This window comes from Oncorhynchus gorbuscha, linkage group LG09 (assembly GCF_021184085.1).
Source record: "Oncorhynchus gorbuscha isolate QuinsamMale2020 ecotype Even-year linkage group LG09, OgorEven_v1.0, whole genome shotgun sequence".
Classification (NCBI taxonomy): domain Eukaryota; kingdom Metazoa; phylum Chordata; class Actinopteri; order Salmoniformes; family Salmonidae; genus Oncorhynchus; species Oncorhynchus gorbuscha.
This window is the reverse complement of record NC_060181.1, coordinates 78,869,002-78,887,924: the sequence shown is the minus strand read 5'-3', so window position 1 is coordinate 78,887,924 and position 18,923 is coordinate 78,869,002. Positions and strand designations below refer to the sequence as shown.

General features: G+C 44.2%; 1 protein-coding gene across 1 annotated transcript; it reads left to right on the top strand.

Moving 5' to 3' along the window:
• The first annotated feature begins 5,642 nt into the window (after positions 1–5,642).
• LOC124044123 (calsequestrin-2-like) lies at positions 5,643–18,679 on the top strand. Its single transcript, XM_046363595.1, is given in 12 exon segments — positions 5,643–6,200; positions 11,072–11,156; positions 11,315–11,387; positions 11,389–11,413; positions 11,506–11,617; positions 12,348–12,421; positions 13,219–13,349; positions 13,461–13,506; positions 15,644–15,698; positions 17,454–17,554; positions 17,652–17,726; positions 17,856–18,679. Coding segments are annotated over 12 exon segments (1,290 nt in total). The 5' UTR covers positions 5,643–5,957; the 3' UTR covers positions 18,126–18,679.
• The last annotated feature ends 244 nt before the right edge of the window (positions 18,680–18,923 follow it).

The following is an 18,923-nucleotide window of genomic DNA, read 5'->3' as shown; positions in this document are numbered from 1 at the left end:
TGTAAACAAGGGCACCCTCATAGACGTCATCCTGACCAACTGGCCCTCCAAATACACCTCCGCTCTCTTCAACCAGGATCTCAGCGACCACTGCCTCATTTCCTGTATCCGCCACAGAGCCGCAGTCAAACGATCACCCCTCATCACTGTCAAACGCTCCCTAAAACACTTCTGTGAGCAGGCCTTTCTAATCGACCTGGCCCGGGTATCCTGGAAGGACATTGACCTCATCCCGTCAGTTGAGGATGCCTGGTCATTCTTTAAAAGTAACTTCCTCACCATTTTAGATAAGCATGCTCCGTTCAAAAAATGCAGAACCAAGAACAGATACAGCCCTTGGTTCACTCCAGACCTGACTGCCCTCGACCAGCACAAAAACATCCTGTGGCGGACTGCAATAGCATCGAATAGCCCCCGTGATATGCAACTGTTCAGGGAAGTCAGGAACCAATACACGCAGTCAGTCAGGAAAGCTAAGGCCAGCTTCTTCAGGCAGAAGTTTGCATCCTGTAGCTCCAACTCCAAAAAGTTCTGGGACACTGTGAAGTCCATGGAGAACAAGAGCACCTCCTCCCAGCTGCCCACTGCACTGAGGCTAGGTAACACGGTCTCCACCGATAAATCCATGATTATCGAAAACTTCAATAAGCACTTCTCAACGGCTGGCCATGCCTTTCGCCTGGCTACTCCAACCTCGGCCAACAGCTCTGCCCCCCCCCGCAGCTCCTCGCCCAAGCCTCTCCAGGTTCTCCTTTACCCAAATCCAGATAGCAGATGTTCTGAAGAGCTGCAAAACCTGGACCCGTACAAATCAGCTGGGTTTGACAATCTGGACCCGCTATTTCTGAAACTATCTGCCGCCATTGTCGCAACCCCTATTACCAGCCTGTTCAACCTCTCTTTCATATCGTCTGAGATCCCCAAGGATTCGAAAGCTGCCGCAGTCATCCCCCTCTTCAAAGGGGGAGACACCCTGGACCCAAACAGTTATAGACCTATATCCATCCTGCCCTGCCTATCTAAGGTCTTCGAAAGCCAAGTCAACAAACAGGTCACTGACCATCTCAAATCCCACCGTACCTTCTCCGCTGTGCAATCTGGTTTCCGAGCCGGTCACGGGTGCACCTCAGCTACACTCAAGGTACTAAACGATATCATAACCGCCATCGATAAAAGACAGTACTGTGCAGCCGTCTTCATCGACCTCGCCAAGGCTTTAGACTCTGTCAATCACCATATTCTTATCGGCAGACTCAATAGCCTCGGTTTTTCGGATGACTGCCTTGCCTGGTTCACCAATTACTTTGCAGACAGAGTTCAGTGTATCAAATCGGAGGGCATGCTGTCCGGTCCTCTGGCAGACTCTTTTCTCTGTATATATCAATGATGTTGCTCTTGCTGCGGGCGATTCCCTGATCCACCTCTACGCAGACGACACCATTCTATATACTTTTGGCCCGTCATTGGACACTGTGCTATCTAACCTCCAAACGAGCTTCAATGCCATACATCACACCTTCCGTGGCCTCCAACTGCTCTTAAACGCGAGTAAAACCAAATGCATGCTTTTCAACCGATTGCTGCCTGCACCCGCATGCCCGACTAGCATCACCACCCTGGATGGTTCCGACCTTGAATATGTGGACATCTATAAGTACCTAGGTGTCTGGCTAGACTGCAAACTCTCCTTCCAGACTCACATCAAACATCTCCAATCGAAAATCAAATCAAGAGTCGGCTTTCTATTCCGCAACAAAGCCTCCTTCACTCACGCCGCCAAGCTTACCCTAGTAAAACTGACTATCCTACCGATCCTCGACTTCGGCGATGTCATCTACAAAATGGCTTCCAACACTCTACTCAGAAAACTGGATGCAGTCTATCACAGTGCCATCCGTTTTGTCACTAAAGCACCTTATTATACCACCCACCACTGCGACTTGTATGCTCTAGTCGGCTGGCCCTCACTACATATTCGTCGCCAGACCCACTGGCTCCAGGTCATCTACAAGCCCATGCTAGGTAAAGCTCCGCCCTATCTCAGTTCACTGGTCACGATGGCAACACCCATCCGTAGCACGCGCTCCAGCAGGTGTATCTCACTGATCATCCCTAAAACCAACACCTCATTTGGCCGCCTTTCGTTCCAGTACTCTGCTGCCTGTGACTGGAACGAACTGCAAAAATCGCTGAAGTTGGAGACTTTTATCTCCCTCACCAACTTCAAACATCAGCTATCCGAGCAGCTAACCGATCGCTGCAGCTGTACATAGTCTATTGGTAAATAGCCCACCCATTTTCACCTACCTCATTCCCATACTGTTTTTATACTGTTTTTTATTTATTTACTTTTCTGCTCTTTTGCACACCAATATCTCTACCTGTACATGACCATCTGATCATTTATCACTCCAGTGTTAATCTGCAAAATTGTATTATTCGCCTACCTCCTCATGCCTTTTGCACACATTGTATATAGACTGCCCATTTTTTTCTACTGTGTTATTGACTTGTTAATTGTTTACTCCATGTGTAACTCTGTGTTGTCTGTTCACACTGCTATGCTTTATTTTGGCCAGGTCGCAGTTGCAAATGAGAACTTGTTCTCAACTAGCCTACCTGGTTAAATAAAGGTGAAATAAAAATAAAATAAAAAATAAAAATAAATAAAATTGGAGGAAACACTGTACACCTGGCGACAGTGTCAGCATGCATTGCACCGGGCCCGCCACAGGAGTCACTAGAGCACGATGGGACAAGGACAACCCAGCCGTCCAAAGCCTCCTGTTATGCTGGTGAATGAGGACCCAAAAGCGACTTAACGAAAACAGAGTCTTTATTCCAGTATATGACAAAAGTAATAATCCTGGAAAATCAAGGAGAAAACAAAACAGGAAAAAACTTAAATCCACTCGTAGTAACGAGGACAGACTGGAGACTCGACCATTGACTGCAGGTTGCTTCGGGAAGGCACCGACCGTAGCAGACTAAGACACCTGCTCACACGCAGCATCTGAAGGAGACAAAACACGACAGGGCGAGACAAGGACACAGAACAGCGAAACATCATACAAGGATCCGACAAGGACAGAAGCGGAAAACAAGGGGAGAAATAGGGACTCTAATCAGAGGGCAAAATAGGGGACAGGTGTGAAAAGAGTAAATGAGTGAGTTAGGAGAATGAGGAACAGCTGGGAGCAGGAACGGAACGATAGAAAGAAGAGAGAGCGGGAGGGGGAGAGAGAGGGATAGAAAAAGGGAACGAACCTAATAAGACCAGCAGGGGGAAACGAACAGAAGGGAAAGCACAAGGACAAGACAATATATGACAAAACATGACACCTCCCCTAACCCAGACGACGTTGGGCCAATTGTGCGCCGCCACATGGGTCTCCCGGTTGAGGCCGGCTGCTGGGATCGAATCAGGATCTGTAGTGACGCAGCTACCACATTACTTATGCAGCAGCCTACAATCCATTTTGGACTCACCTTGTTGTGCTGTGCTCACCTGAACAGGACGGTGGTACAGCAGCCCCTCTCGCGGGCATAATCTGTCATGAAACTGTCATCAAAGTCTGGCATTCTCTGGATTTATGGTGCTCTCAAAACAACTGGACAACAAGGTTGACAACTCTGAAAAAAACAAGGTTGAATAGTGACTTCAGCGATCGTCAGGTTGGAGCTCTAGAAAGAGGCCCGAGTTCCCGACTTGGAATCCTGAGTTGGTTGACCATTCAAAACTTATTTTCCCAGTCAGAGCTACATTTTTTTCAGAGTTCCCAGTTGTCTTGAAATCACTGGTCTGAGATTTCCCAGTTCCGAGTTTCCAGTTATTTTGAACTTGGCAGAAGTCATGATGGATTGACAGCATGGCCAATGTATGAAACCTTTTCTGGCCCATGGTGTTGCATGTGAATTTTGATCCTTGTTATCTTGGAAAAGAGACCCTTAAACTCAGACTTGGACCACACACCCTCTCCACTGAATAGCAGGCTAGTGATTGCTTTGCAACGCTTGCAGTTAGCCACTGATTCCTTCCAAACCACACATTGTTGAATTTGCAATTTTCAACTTGTTGTGTATTGTTTATGTCCAATGGCCAATGAGCACCAATACGTTTTTATCGATAATTTGTCTTCATATGTCAAGGATAGAAAAGAATTTGCCAGTCGATTGTCAACTTGATTCATCATGATGACTGCTACCCCACTATGCTCTGTAACCCCTCAGCCAACACCTCCCTCTACCCCAGTATGCTCTGTAACCCCTCAGCCAACACCTCCCTCTACCCCACTATGCTCTGTAACCCCTCAGCCAACACCTCCCTCTACCCCACTATGCTCTGTAACCCCTCAGCCAACACCTCCCTCTACCCCAGTATGCTCTGTAACCCCTCAGCCAACACCTCCCTCTACCCCACTATGCTCTGTAACCCCTCAGCCAACACCTCCCTCTACCCCAGTATGCTCTGTAACCCCTCAGCCAACACCTCCCTCTACCCCAGTATGCTCTGTAACCCCTCAGCCAACACCTCCCTCTACCCCAGTATGCTCTGTAACCCCTCAGCCAACACCTCCCTCTACCCCACTATGCTCTGTAACCCCTCAGCCAACACCTCCCTCTACCCCACTATGCTCTGTAACCCCTCAGCCAACACCTCCCTCTACCCCAGTATGCTCTGTAACCCCTCAGCCAACATCTCCCTCTACCCCAGTATGCTCTGTAACCCCTCAGCCAACACCTCCCTCTACCCCAGTATGCTCTGACAACTGCACCAACACACACAGCAATAACGAACTAGTTCACTGAGTCACTGCCCAGTGTTTCCAGATTTCTATAAAATATGACCTAGAATTACTTACAATATGAGTGAAATAGTTTTCCTTCCAGAAAAATTGTAATTAGGTCTGTTTTCAAATCAAATCAAGTTGTATTGGTCACTTACACATATTTAGCAGATGTTATTGTGGGTGTAGCAAAATGCTTGTATCTTGGAATGGTATGGGTGTACCCCAACAACAGAATGGTATGGGTGTACCCCAACAACAGAATGGTGTGGGCGCATACCGGTCATTCAAAATATTTATGCAAGCAGACTGCTGATTTCCAAAGTAAAGTAACCACTATAAAGCTATCTCTATGATATTCTAGTTGCCATTAGGCAACCTGTTAGTGCTGTCCATTAGCCTGTCACTACATTAGCATCTATTAATCTATTAACTTCTATTAACACTGGATATTGTGGTGTGGGACACTGTTAGCATAATTCTAACCTGTTGGGAATACCCAGTTTACACCCCTGGGCACTGCTCAGGAGGCTCTTTTTATGCTCATGGTAACTAACCCAATCTACACTATGACAGCTAGAACTTTAGACATGTAGTCCTCAGATTACTATCACCCCAAATCTCCTCATTCCTCCCAACATGCCAAATAGAGACATCATGGTGTGAGAGTGTGAGCAGAGAGCTGAGGCCCAGTGTAAAAACCCACTATCTCCTGTCGTCCTTTCTCTCTCTTTCGCTCTCTCACCTATTTATTTTTAGCACCTAAACAACTGGTCTCCTAAAAATGGGCCTGTGTGGGGTGGGCAGGGGGAGAGGGGTGCTGCTATGTACGGTATCCAGCCCCCCAGCGTGCTCCAGGCCTGTCAGGGCGGTTCTTTCCCTTTGTCTCGGCAGGAGAGAGGGAGCAAAACGGGGAGAGAGAGGGTCTCTGGTTCCTGAACAAGCGTTAGGCGTCAGAGGGCGGCTTGGAAGGAAACTCAAGGAGATTTATACTATAATTGAAGGGCAACCTGTTATTCTCCACCTGTCTTTCTATTGTTGTTTTAAAAATTATTTTAACATTTTGGAGAGTTTGTTTTCTGTCCTAAGCCTAAGCGCTCTTGTGGAGGTCGTAACTGGTGAAGGTTACTCTGTGATTCTCTGGGTGTCTGGTTGTTCCTAACTCAGACCATGCATTCTCTGTGGCTGCTTCTGATCCTGTGCCTGTCCCTGTCCCTGGCGCCCCTCGTCCAGACCGAGAAGGGCCTGGAGTTCCCTCGCTATGACGGGAACGACAGGGTCATCAACATCAATGACAAGAACTACAAGAAGGCTATGAAGAAGTACAGCATTCTCTGTCTGCTGTACCACAAACCCATCCCTGACAGCAAGGAGCTACAGAAACAACACCAGATGACTGAGATGGTGCTGGAGGTAAGCTTGATGAGAATCTTCCTCATTCTCAAGAAGAAGAGGAGGAGGGGAGGAAAAGGGAGATGGTGGGGGAGGAGTATGTGGGAGAGGAGAAAAATATGAGGAGGAGGAAGAGGAGTAGAAAGAGATGAGGAGGTGATGAAAGAGGAGGAGGAGGAGAAAGAGATGAGGAGGAGAAAGAGATGAGGAGGAGAAAGAGATGAGGAGGAGGAGAAAGGAGGAGAAAGGAGGAGAAAGAGAAAGAGAGGAGGAGGAGGAGGAGGAGGAGGAGGAGGAGGAGGAGGAGGAGGAGGAGGAGGAGGCGGAGGAGGAGGAGGAGGAGGAGGAGAAAGAGATGAGGAGGAGGGGGAGGAGGAGGAGATGAGGAGGAGGAGGAGGAAGAGAAAGAGATGAGGAGGAGGAGGAGGAGGAGGAGGAGGAGGAGGAGGAGGAGGAGGAGGAGGAGGAGGAGGAGGAGGAGGAGGAGGAGGAGGAGGAGGAGGAGGAGGAGGAGGAGGAGGAGGAGGAGGAGGAGGAGGAGAAAGAGATGAGGAGGAAGAGAAAGAGATGAGGAGGAGTAGAAAGAGATGAGGAGGAGAAAGAGATGGCGGGTAGGGGAGAAAGGGGAGAGACCCTAGGGAGGGGGAACACCTGGGCTGGACTGAGGTGATTTAACAGTCTGGGGTCACCGGGTCAGCTAGACCGACAGTATTACTCCATAAATCATTTACAGTACCAAGACATTACAGTGTTCCAATGGGCACGTAGCTCACAACTTACCGAGGGGTTTGCTGACTGGGGTTAAAGGAAAAATGAAGAGGTACAAAGGGTTCACACTCCAAAACATGTTGCATAAAGCGTACTTCATTTCATGTCACTGTGAATGAAAAACATCACCTGCTGCTCGTTTGTTGTTGTTTACAAATGCTGTGTTCATTTACAGACCTACACACTGAAGAAGGCTGTAATTCCGAAACGTCTGTGTATGCTATCCCTGATGCAGTAAAACAAATTTAACATTGAATAATGAATTAAGCAATATGCAACATATTTTGGTTTGCGAACCCATTACACCTCTTATTTTGCCTGTATTTGTGGGTTTTACACACCAGCCAATCTTCTGGGAGAGCACGATGGTTATCTTTTGATTAGTTAAAGGAAAAATACACTAAAAAACAATATTTTGGTATTTTTTTATTCACAGTCCCAAAATGTTTTGCATGTCAACAGTCAAGTTCTCAAGATTTTGGACTTTCAAGAAGCAAAGTGAAACTTGCCACATCATCATAATGATGTTTTTTTTTGCATCATCCTGATGATGTGGCATGTGAAACTATTGCCGCGTTCACAGGCTAGTCGCAACTCTGACATTTCAGACTTTCTAATTAGTTGAACGCGGCATTTGCTTCGCGAAATTCCAACATCTTGAAAACTTGACCGCTGACATCCAAAACATTTTAGGACTGTATCAACAGTGGACTAATTAAATAAATTCCAAAATACAGTTTTTGAGGGGAGATTTCCTTTAATGTGAGTATACAAAACATTATGAACACCTGCTCTCTCCATGACAAAGACTGATCAGGTGATCCCTTATTAATGTAAGTTGTTAAATCCACTTCAATCAATGTAAATGAAGGGGAGGAGACAAGTTTTAGAATCATTTTTAAGTCTTGAGACAATCAAGACATGGATTGTGTATGTGTGCCATTCAAAGGGTGAATGAACAAGACAAAAGATTTGAGTGCCTTTGAACGCGGTATGGTAGTAGGTGCCAGTTGCACTGGTTTGTGTAAAAAACTGCAACGCTGCTGGGTTTTCCACCCTCAACAGGTTTCTCGTGTGTGTGTGTGTGTGTGTGTGTGTGTCTGTCTGTCTGTCTGTCTGTCTGTCTGTCTGTCTGTCTGTCTGTCTGTCTGTCTGTCTGTCTGTCTGTCTGTCTGTCTGTCTGTCTGTCTGTCTGTCTGTCTGTCTGTCTGTCTGTCTGTCTGTCTGTCTGTCTGTCTGCCTGCCTGCCTGCCTGCCTGCCTGCCTGCCTGCCTGCCTGCCTGCCTGCCTGCCTGCCTGCCTGCCTGCCTGCCTGCCTGCCTGCCTGCCTGCCTGCCTGCCTGCCTGCCTGCCTGCCTGCCTAGCGTGTGAGAGAGATAGGCTGCCCAGTTCTGTCAGTTAAGGTTATTTCTGTTAATTCATTCTCCACTTCACTCCCGTTGTAATGTATGTCATTCACCCCAGCTCTCTGCCACAGGCAGAAATAGGACTGGCACTCATGCAGTGTATGTTATTGAGCTATACATGTGAAGGGCATTGCAGTGTCTGTCTCTCTCCCTGTTTTGCTTTGAAATGTAAGATACTATATCAATTCAAATGTTTTTGAATAGCTATAGGGTTAGCTAATTGATTATAGCATTTCATGATGCCCTATGACTGCATCTACAGTCTAATGTGCTATGAATATGTTTCTAATATAATCAGCACGTCATAAGAAGCTACTTCAAGTAAAGTGTCAGTGTAGTATCCTACTGCAACAGTGTGATATCTGAGCTGTCACAGTGGACTACAGTGGGCTGCTTTAGCCTAAGTTCTTCTCCCTAGCTGTCCTGTGCTCCTCATGGCTTGTGTTAGAGTGTGATGTGCAGCAGGTAATCTGAGACCAGTTTCCCACTCCTGATAATAGCCCCAGATATTTAACTCACCACAGGTGGGTAAGTTGACTATGTTTGTATAGTAAACTTACACACAGCATAGTCAATTTACAGACAGCACTGACACACACACTTACCCCACAGACATGCCATCAGGGGTCTTATCACAGACCCCAAATCCAGAACAAATTCAAGAAAACATACAGTATTATATTGAGCCATGATTGCATGGAACTCCCATCTCTGACTGTACATCAAACCTGTTCAAAAACCAAACGGCTAAACCAATATCTCACCGCACAACGCCTCTCCCTTATTTGACCTAGATATTTTGTGTGTATATGCTGATATGTAGGCTGTGTGTGACATTTTACATTTATGCAGTTCTGACCTTGAGATGTTCTTGTCCATTAATAAATGTTCTGTATTATTTAATGTTTCATGTTTTGTGTGGACCCCGGGAAGAGTAGCTGATGCTATAGCAAAAGCTAATGGGGATCCTAATAAAATACCCCAAAATACTGCACTAGGGTAAGGGTCCAGGGTAATCATAATTAACTGTACTTGCTCTTTTGCTTCACTAAAAGATATCTGTATAAGATTAACATATCTGGATTCTAAATGTATTTAGGGTATTTCAATACTTTCAAAGACATTTGGAAGTAAGTATTTAGGTATGTTGTTGCTGAAAACATAAATAGTTGAATATTGGCATTTATTTCAAATTACTCAAATACACAGTATTTATAACAACTATTAAAATACTCCCATGCATTTGAACCAGGTCTGTTGGCAATTTGAAAATAATGTTTTTGGAAATACTTTTAAAAAGTAGTCTTTGTATAGGAAATTATTTGAAAATACTTTTAAATACTTCCAATATAAGTAGTTGATTCTGGACACATTATTTCCACATACTGAAATACATGGAAAATATCTACATAACAAATAATCAAGTACACATGTATTAGAACCCAGGTCCGGAGATTACATCCATGTTGCATTATTTTATAAGGCGCTTACAGAGTGAGATTTGTTTGAAGAGTCCACAACCTATCTGATCTTTTTTCATCACTCAGTCAATGTATCATTAACATAATGTATCTCATGCTTGGACAAAGGCTACTTGTTTCATGTTGTATGTACTCTAAATTGTAGTTTTCTGTCTGTGGTTTTGATTTGCTAGAAGTTGAGAGGTACACAGTACAGCATATCCCTTTTAGGGTGTGTACAGTTTTGCTGAACTGCAAAAAATACAATGCCTTTTTCTTGTCTACAACTAATGCATATTCCCTGCCTCTATATCATTTTTTTCAGACATGATGTTCAAAGCCCTAAATGATCAGCTGTCACCATATCATCTGGATAAAGACAGACAAATCCGTGTTCCCCTCCTGATATTTCTGTCAGTCAGGTATTCTTAGGAGCCCCAGTTTTACCCCTGTCAGAGCTCAAGGCCTTGTCTGACATAGCCTCACCTAATTGAGACCACAATGGCAGCAGCATTCTGGCTTGTATGTACAGTACATGTAGAGCTGTGCACTTCTAGTCATTCTAGAACTGTCTCACTCTGTGTGTGTGTCGCCTTTGGGCTTTTCTGTTCTCTGGACCGTTATCTACTCAATAACGTCACCCCAATTAAGGCTCATCTCAGCCCTGTCTGTCCCAGTGCCGATTTACAGTCGCAGATTGTGCATGTGACTGTGTATGCGTGTGTTGTATACGACCAATACAATTGAATTGAATTTAAATTATAGGTCAGCATTGTCTCTCTCTCTCTCTCTCTCTAGGGTACTTTCCTAGATATGATTGATTAAAGTTAAAAAAAAGCTTCAATGTTTTGTCAATGCTTCAAACTGGATCACAGTTTGTGAGCACATACAGATGTAGAATCTTAATTCGAACCAGTTTGTTACAGCAGGAAAATAATCATGCAGCAACAGAAAATGTGAATTATTATGTGGATTATATTTAATGGAATTTTTTGGTAAGGGTTGATACATTTTTTGTTAGGGAAAATCAAGTCTGACGTTTTAAAGTGGAAATAACACACTTTAGAAGCCTTTTTAAAACTTAGAATACACTACAAGTTTGCATTGCCTGCTGTATAGGACATTTCTCAGCAACAAAAGAGTGATCAAATGAAGATCTTACATCTGTACCAGTAAGGGCAGATGTAAGATCTATTTGACACTGTTCCAATTGTAGTGTTATGATGATGTTGAAGTAACAGTCTTTTGTCATCTCCAGCTTGCTGCCCAGGTTATGGAGGAAAAGGAGATTGGGTTTGGAATGGTTGACTCCCACGAAGACGTCAAGGTTGCCAAGAAGCTGGGTAAGAAAACACATTAACACATCAGCCTGCACTATAGTTTCCAAAAAGTATGATACTGCATGACTATGAAGCACCAAAAGGCTTTTGTACAGCCTTCAGTGAATGGCTGTAAATAATGGTCTGTATTTGACCCCCCTGAACCCTAAACTATGACCCAGGCCTGGTGGAAGAGGGAAGTGTGTACGTGTTCAAGGGAGACCGTATGATTGAGTTTGATGGCCTGCTCTCTGCACACCCTGGTGGAGTTCCTACTAGACGTGAGTGACTTGTTGATACTCGGCACAGATCTAGGATCAGCTTGCTGTTGTGTCCCTTTCCCTGTACAACAATCTCTCTCTTCTCTCTCTAGCTGTTGGAGGAGCCCGTGGAGGTGATAGGAAATACTCTGGAGCTGAGGGCCTTCGACAGGATGGAGGAAGACATCCGTCTTATTGGCTACTTCAAAAACGACGAATCAGAATGTGAGTTTTTACCAATCTGTCTGTGTTTATGTGTGATGGCAGGGATTGGACTGCTATTGGATGATCCCCAGGGCTTGATAATGAGCAGAGCATTTTTAAACTCCTCACCACCACGGATTTCATTTCAGTCATTTAGCAGATGCTCTTATCAAGGGCAACTTGCAGTAGTGAGTGCAGACATTTTAATACTTTTTTTTCATATTGGTTCACCATGGGAATCAAACCCACAACCCTGGTGCTACAAGTGCCATGCTCTATCAACTGAGCTACACGAGCTTCATGACCAATTTTACCCTCCACAGACAGCTGTGAGGCCCAAATGTTTTCCCATTTATCCTAAGACGCAGCACTGCACTCATGATGAGCACAACGATGGCTGTCTCGCCCTTGACCAACTGTGGGAGCCTAGAACTAGGGGTCAACAGAGTTCAGTTATTTCAGTGCCTGTATGTGTCAACGGCATCTCCTTAATTAAAGGCTAATGATAGCCCAGCTAGCACACACCAGCTAACAGATGCTTGGTAACGGCTATGCTAATTGACAGAACCAATCTGGGAATTGGACTTTAACGCTGAAGGTCTACATCTCTTCACAATGGATAAGAAATGGTGTAGCAGGTGGTTACACAGTAGTACAGCGACTTAAAAATAAGTTAAGTGTCCTCTCTTCCATCCCTCACTCCACCAAATGCTCTCCTTTCTCTTCTTCATAAACCTCTGGTCTCCTCCAGACTACCATGCATTCAAGGAGGCTGCAGAGCAGTTCCAGCCCTACATCAGATTCTTCGCTACCTTTGAGAAATCTGTGAGTATACTGACATCCATACCTTGAAATTCTGTTTCCTTGGTCTGTGAGTAGCAGTCCTGTCAGGGCAGGGAGTCCTGATTGGTCTGTGAGTAGGAGTCCTGTCAGGGCAGGGCAGGGGGTCCTGATTGGTCTGTGAGTAGGAGTACTGTCAGGGCAGGGAGTCCTGATTGGTCTGTGAGTAGGAGTCCTGTCAGGGCAGGGCAGGGGGTCCTGATTGGTCTGTGAGTAGGAGTCCTGTCAGGGCAGGGCATGGGGTCCTGATTGGTCTGTGAGTAATGGTCCTGTCAGGGCAGGTGGTCCTGATTGGTCTGTGAGTAGGGGCCCTGTCAGGGCAGGGGATCCTGATTGGTCTGTGAGCAGGGGTCCTGTCAGGGCAGGGGATCCTGATTGGTCTGTGAGCAGGGGTCCTGTCAGGGCAGGGGATCCTGATTGGTCTGTGAGTAGGGGTCCTGTCAGGGCAGGGAATCCTGATTGGTCTGTGAGTAGGGGTCCTGTCAGGGCAGGGCATGGGGTCCTGATTGGTCTGTGAGTAGGGGCCCTGTCAGGGCAGGGGATCCTGATTGGTCTGTGAGCAGGGGTCCTGTCAGGGCAGGGGATCCTAATTGGTCTGTGAGTAGGGGTCCTGTCAGGGCAGGGGATCCTGATTGGTCTGTGAGTAGGGGTCCTGTCAGGGCAGGGGATCCTGATTGGTCTGTGAATAGGGGTCCTGTCAGGGCAGGGGATCCTAATTGGTCTGTGAGTAGGGGTCCTGTCAGCACATGGGGTCCTGATTAAAGGTGTTTGTGGTGTTTAAGGTGGCCAAGGAGCTCACCCTGAAGATGAACGAGGTGGATTTCTACGAGCCCTTCATGGAGGAGCCTGTCACTGTCCCTGACAGGCCTAACTCTGAGGAGGAGATCGTGGCCTTCGTCACTGAACACAGGAGGTAAGAAAGGGATCAGTATGGCTGTCAGAACACAGTTATTTCACTCTGATCAGTGCGATTAGTGACACCAAACAGACAGGGTTGTGTAAGATTGTTTGTCTTTGTTTTCAGACCAACACTGAGAAAACTGCGTGCTGAGGACATGTTTGAGACCTGGGTGAGAAGTTGTATTATTTTTTAGTTCAGTTCAAAGCCTCTGAATAGAGAATTACTCAATGTAACATTTTTATTGATTTATTTATGTATTTATTTGATTTGATTTATTTCGCCTTTATTTAACCAGGTAGGCTAGTTGAGAACAAGTTCTCATTTACAACTGCGACCTGGCCAAGATAAAGCAAAGCAGTGTGACACAGACAACAACACAAAGTTACACATGGAATAAACAATAAACAAGCCAATGACACAGTAGAAAAAAAAGAAAGTCTATATACATTGTGTGCAAAAGGCATGAGGAGGTAGGCAATAAATAGGCCATAGGAGTGAATAATTACAATTTAGCAGATTAACATTGGAGTGATAAATGAGCAGATGATGATGTGCAAGTAGAGATACTGGTGTGCAAAAGAGCAGAAAAGTAAATAAAAACAATATGGGGATGAGGTAGGTAGATTGGGTGGGCTATTTACAGATGGACTATGTACAGCTGCAGCGACCGGTTAGTTTCTCAGATAGCTGATGTTTAAAGTTGGTAAGGGAAACAAGTCTCCAACTTCAGCGATTTTTGTAATTCTTTCCAGTCACAGGCAGCAGAGAACTGGAAGGAAAGGTGGCCAAATTAGGTGTTGGCTTTGGGGATGATCAGTGAGATATACCTGGAACGTGTGCTACGGGAGGGTGTTGTTATCATGACCAGTGAACTGAGATAAGGCGGAGCTTTACCTAGCATAGACTTATAGATGATCTGGAGCCAGTGGGTCTGGCAATGAATAAGTAGCAAGGGCCAGCCGACTGGAGCATACAGATCGCAGTGGTGGGTGGTATTGTCAGGACCCGGTTACGAACCCGGGTCTCCGGAGTGAGAAACAGTCACTTAACCAACTGAGCCACGAATAGTCGGCAGAACCCAGAAGATGAGGCAGACACAGCAGTACTTGAGACGGTGTATTTAATGAAGTAAAAAGTGAAGTCCTTCAGGAAAACATGTAACTCCACAACCTCAAAAGGAATTCCACAAGAACAAAGGTAATCCTCCAAGACAAAAAGGTAAATCCACAAGGTGGTAGGTATAGCATAAAAAGCCTCAAAAGATACTCAAAAATAAATAAACAAGAACAAAAAACAGAATTCCACAAGAGAGTCCACCGGGATCAACAAGAGTTCACAGAATACTAGGGCTGGGTGCTAACATACAAACACAGAGCAAAGAACTGAGGAAAACTAAGGGTTTAAATACAATCAGGGGAAACGAGACACAGGTGCAAATAATAATGGGGATCAAGGGAAAACAAAAGGTCAAAAAGCACAATGGGGGCATCTAGTGACCAAAAACCGGAACAACTCTGGCCAAATCCTGACAGGTATAAGGTGATTTGGTAACAAAACGGATGGCACTGTGTTAGACTGCATCCAGTTTGCTGAGTAGAGTATTGGAAGATATTTTGTAGATGACACCGCCAAAGTCGATCGGTAGGATATTCAGTTTTACTAGGTTAAGTTTGGCGGCGTGAGTGAAGGTGTAATGGCGTTCATTTGTTGAAGGAGAGTCGGACCAAAATGCAGCGTGGTGGTTACTCATGTTCTTTAATGTAGAAAAGACGATACATGAAATAACTATATATATACAAAACAACAAACGGAACGTGAAAACCTATACAGCCTGTCTGGTGAAATAACTAACACAGAGACAGGAACAATCACCCACGAAATACACAGTGAAACCCCGGCTACCTAAATATGGTTCCCAATCAGAGACAACGAGAATCACCTGACTCTGATTGAGAACCGCCTCAGGCAGCCAAACCTATGCTACACCCCTACTCAGCCGCAATCCCAATACCTACAAAACCCCAATACGAAACACAACAAAATAATCCCATGTCACACCCTGGCCTGAACAAATAATTAAAGAAAACACAAAATACTAAGACCAAGGCGTGACAGAAGGAGGCTTTGTTGGAAAATAGAAAGCCGATTCTAGATTTGATTTTGGATTGGAGATGTTTAATATGAGTCTGGAAGGAGAGTTTACAGTCTAACCAGACAACATTCATAGAAGTATTTGATATGCAATCTTGCTTTACTTGCCTTAATCCTGGGACAGCTTCTCATGATGTTGTTTCTGTTATTCTCAGGAGGACGATTTGGAGGGGATCCATGTGGTGGCCTTCGCAGAGGAGGAGGACCCTGGTAAAAGCCATTATATCAATATCATTACCCAATTTTAGTATTGAGCAAGCTAAACATTAGTATAAATAAACTTAGCTCTGCAGTACAGGTTCCCGAGGAGATGAACATGACATAGCTTTTAAAAGAGCAACCTCATACACATTGCTTCAGAACGTATTCACACCCCTTGACTTTTTTCATATTTTGTTGTGTTTAAAAGTGGGATTGGCGGGATTAAAATTGATTTGTCATTTTTTATCAACAATCAATACAAAATACTCTGTTATGTCAAGGATAAAGAACAATTATGACAAATATATGTTTTATTAATTAAATATATTTGAATTAGATAAGTATTCAACCCCCCTGAGTCAATACATCTTAGAATCACCTTTGGCAGCGATTACAGCTGTGAGTGTTTCTGGGTAAATCGCTAAGAGCTTTGCAAACCTGGCCTATTAAACATGTAAAAAACTCTTCTTGTTCTGTCAAGTTGGTTGTTGATCATTGCTAGACAGCCAATTTCAAGTCTTACCATATATTTAAGTCAGATTTAAGTCAAAACTGTAACTAGCCACTCTTCGTAAGTAACTCCAGTCTATATTTTATGACTTGTGTTGTAGGTTATTGTCCTGCTGAAAGGTGGATTTATCTCCCAGTGTCTGTTGGAAAGCAGACTGAACCAGGTTTACCTCTAGGATTTTGCCAGTGCCTAGCTCTTAGCTCTTTTTTTATAAAAAAAACTCCCTAGTCCTTGCTGATGACAAGCATACCCATAACATGATGCAGCCACCACCATGCTTGAAGATATAAAGAGTGGTAATCAGTGATGTGTTGTGTTGGCCCCAAACATAATGCTTTGTATTCAGGACATAAAGTACATTTCTTTGCAACCTTTTTTGCAATATTACTTTAGCACTTTATTGGAAACAGGATGCATGTTTTGGAATACTTATATTCTGTACAGGCTTCCTTCTCTTCACTGTCATTTAGTGTCAGTACAATGTTGTCAATCCATCCTCACTTTTCTCCTATCACAGCCATTTAACTCTGAAACTGGTTTTAAATCACCATTGGCCTCATTGTAAAATCCCTGAGCGGTTTCCTTCCTCTCAAATGAGTTAGAAAGGATGCCCATATCTTTGTAGTGACTGGGTGTATTGATACACTATCCAAAGTGTAATTCATAACTTCACCATCCTCAAAGGGATATTCATTGTCTGTTTTTTTTTACCCATCTACCAATAGGTGCCCTTCTTTGTGAGTCATTGAAAAAGCTCTCTGATCTTAGTAGTTGAATCTGTGCTTGAAATTCACTGCTCGACTGATGGACCTTACAGATAATTGTATGTGGTGTACAGAGATTGGGTAGTCAATCAAAAATAACGTTAAATACCATTATTGCACACAGAGTTAGTCCATGCAACTTATTGTCTGACCTGTTAAGCACATTTTTACTCTTGAAGTTATTTAGGCTTTCCATGACAAAGGGGTTGAATAGTTATTGACTTAAGACATTTATTATAAAACATAATTCCACTTTGACATTATGGGGCATTGTGTGCAGATCACTGACTTAAATTCTAAATGTAATTTTGAAATTCAGCCTGTAACACAACAAAACGTGTAAAAAGTCGAGGGGTGTGAATACTTTCTGTAGGCACAGTATCAGTCTTATCTGAACCTGAGAATCACTGAATCATAGCTTCCAGGAAATTCAACAAACTTCTCAGGGATTGATAACACACAGACAAACCTTCTTGATGCGTTGTTCAGATGGTTATGAGTTCCTGGAGCTGTTGAAGGAAGTGGCCAGAGACAATACCCACCACCCTGGTCTCAGCATCATCTGGATCGACCCTGATGACTTCCCCCTGGTGAGCCACACATACAGAGACAGACAGGGCTGAAGGAACTCTTCTACAAGTCCCTACAGTTCTCAGGTCTAACAGTGTGTTCTCCCTCTCTCCTCAGCTGATCCCCTACTGGGAGAAGACCTTCCACGTGGACATGTTCAAGCCTCAGATCGGAGTGGTCAACGTTACTGATGTGAGTCCCCTAACAGCTCCAGTACAGCATAAGAAATTGCTGGCAACCTGTCCGGAATTGTGAAACTCAGATCGAACACGTTGGCCCCTGACCTTTGACCTCTCTTTCTCGCTCCCTCCCTCTGGACAGGCTGACAGCATCTGGCTGGAGATAGACGAACAGGACCTGCCCACAGCCCAGGAGCTGGAGGATTGGATAGAGGACGTCCTGTCTGGCAAGGTCAACACCGAGGATGATGATGATGATGACAACGATGATGATGACGATGATGATGACGAAGATGATGATGACGAAGATGATGACGACGAAGATGATGATGACGACGAAGATGATAACGATGATGACGATGACGATGATAACGATGATGACGACGACGAAGATGATGACGATGATGAATAATTTAAAAACTACAAATTTGTAATCCAAAATTCATAACATTGTTGTATAGTCTCTTCACTGTACTATCATCAAAGTGAACGAGTTCAGGGAGAGAGGAACAGATCTATATGCTTTTAAAAAATATTTTGTACAATGTGTACATCACTAGCCAAAATCAACCTTTCTGCATTAGAAGAAAACCCATCAACAGATTTTGTTTTTCAAGAATCTGATAAAAATACTGTTGATATACTGAAATCTATCTGAAAGAGATAAGTAACAGTATGTTGACCAACAGAGATACTTCAGAAAACCCCAAACAGTACTTTCCATCCTTCCCTTAATTCTACTAATTTCTAACAATGACTGGCAACCACGACAAATGCATCAATCTAACTTTAGTTTGATCAATGAAGTGCTGCTGTACACCATCCTAAACCTCACTGAAGTCACTGAAAGGTTGGCATCTTTGTGTGCTTTTCTGTGCCCTCTATAATATACTCTGTGTGTAGATAAATGCATTTTAGGTTCTACTTCCTGGAGTCAGTGCAAATACACACCTGTCTCTCCCTTTCCCAGGGGCTAGATCTTTGTTATTACTATTGACACTTTCCAATGTCCACAACACTTTCTCTCCATCTGTATTCATGTGTGTTTGAGCGACAGCTGCAAAGTGAGATAATATCAGCATTACACACCCAGATGGGAGAGGAAAGCCTATTTAAATGCAAATTCCTCAAGTCTCAATTTCTCTAATTTATTCTCTTTCCATGTTTCGTTCTCTTCATCTTTCTGTCTCTTTCCCTCCTTGACTCATTG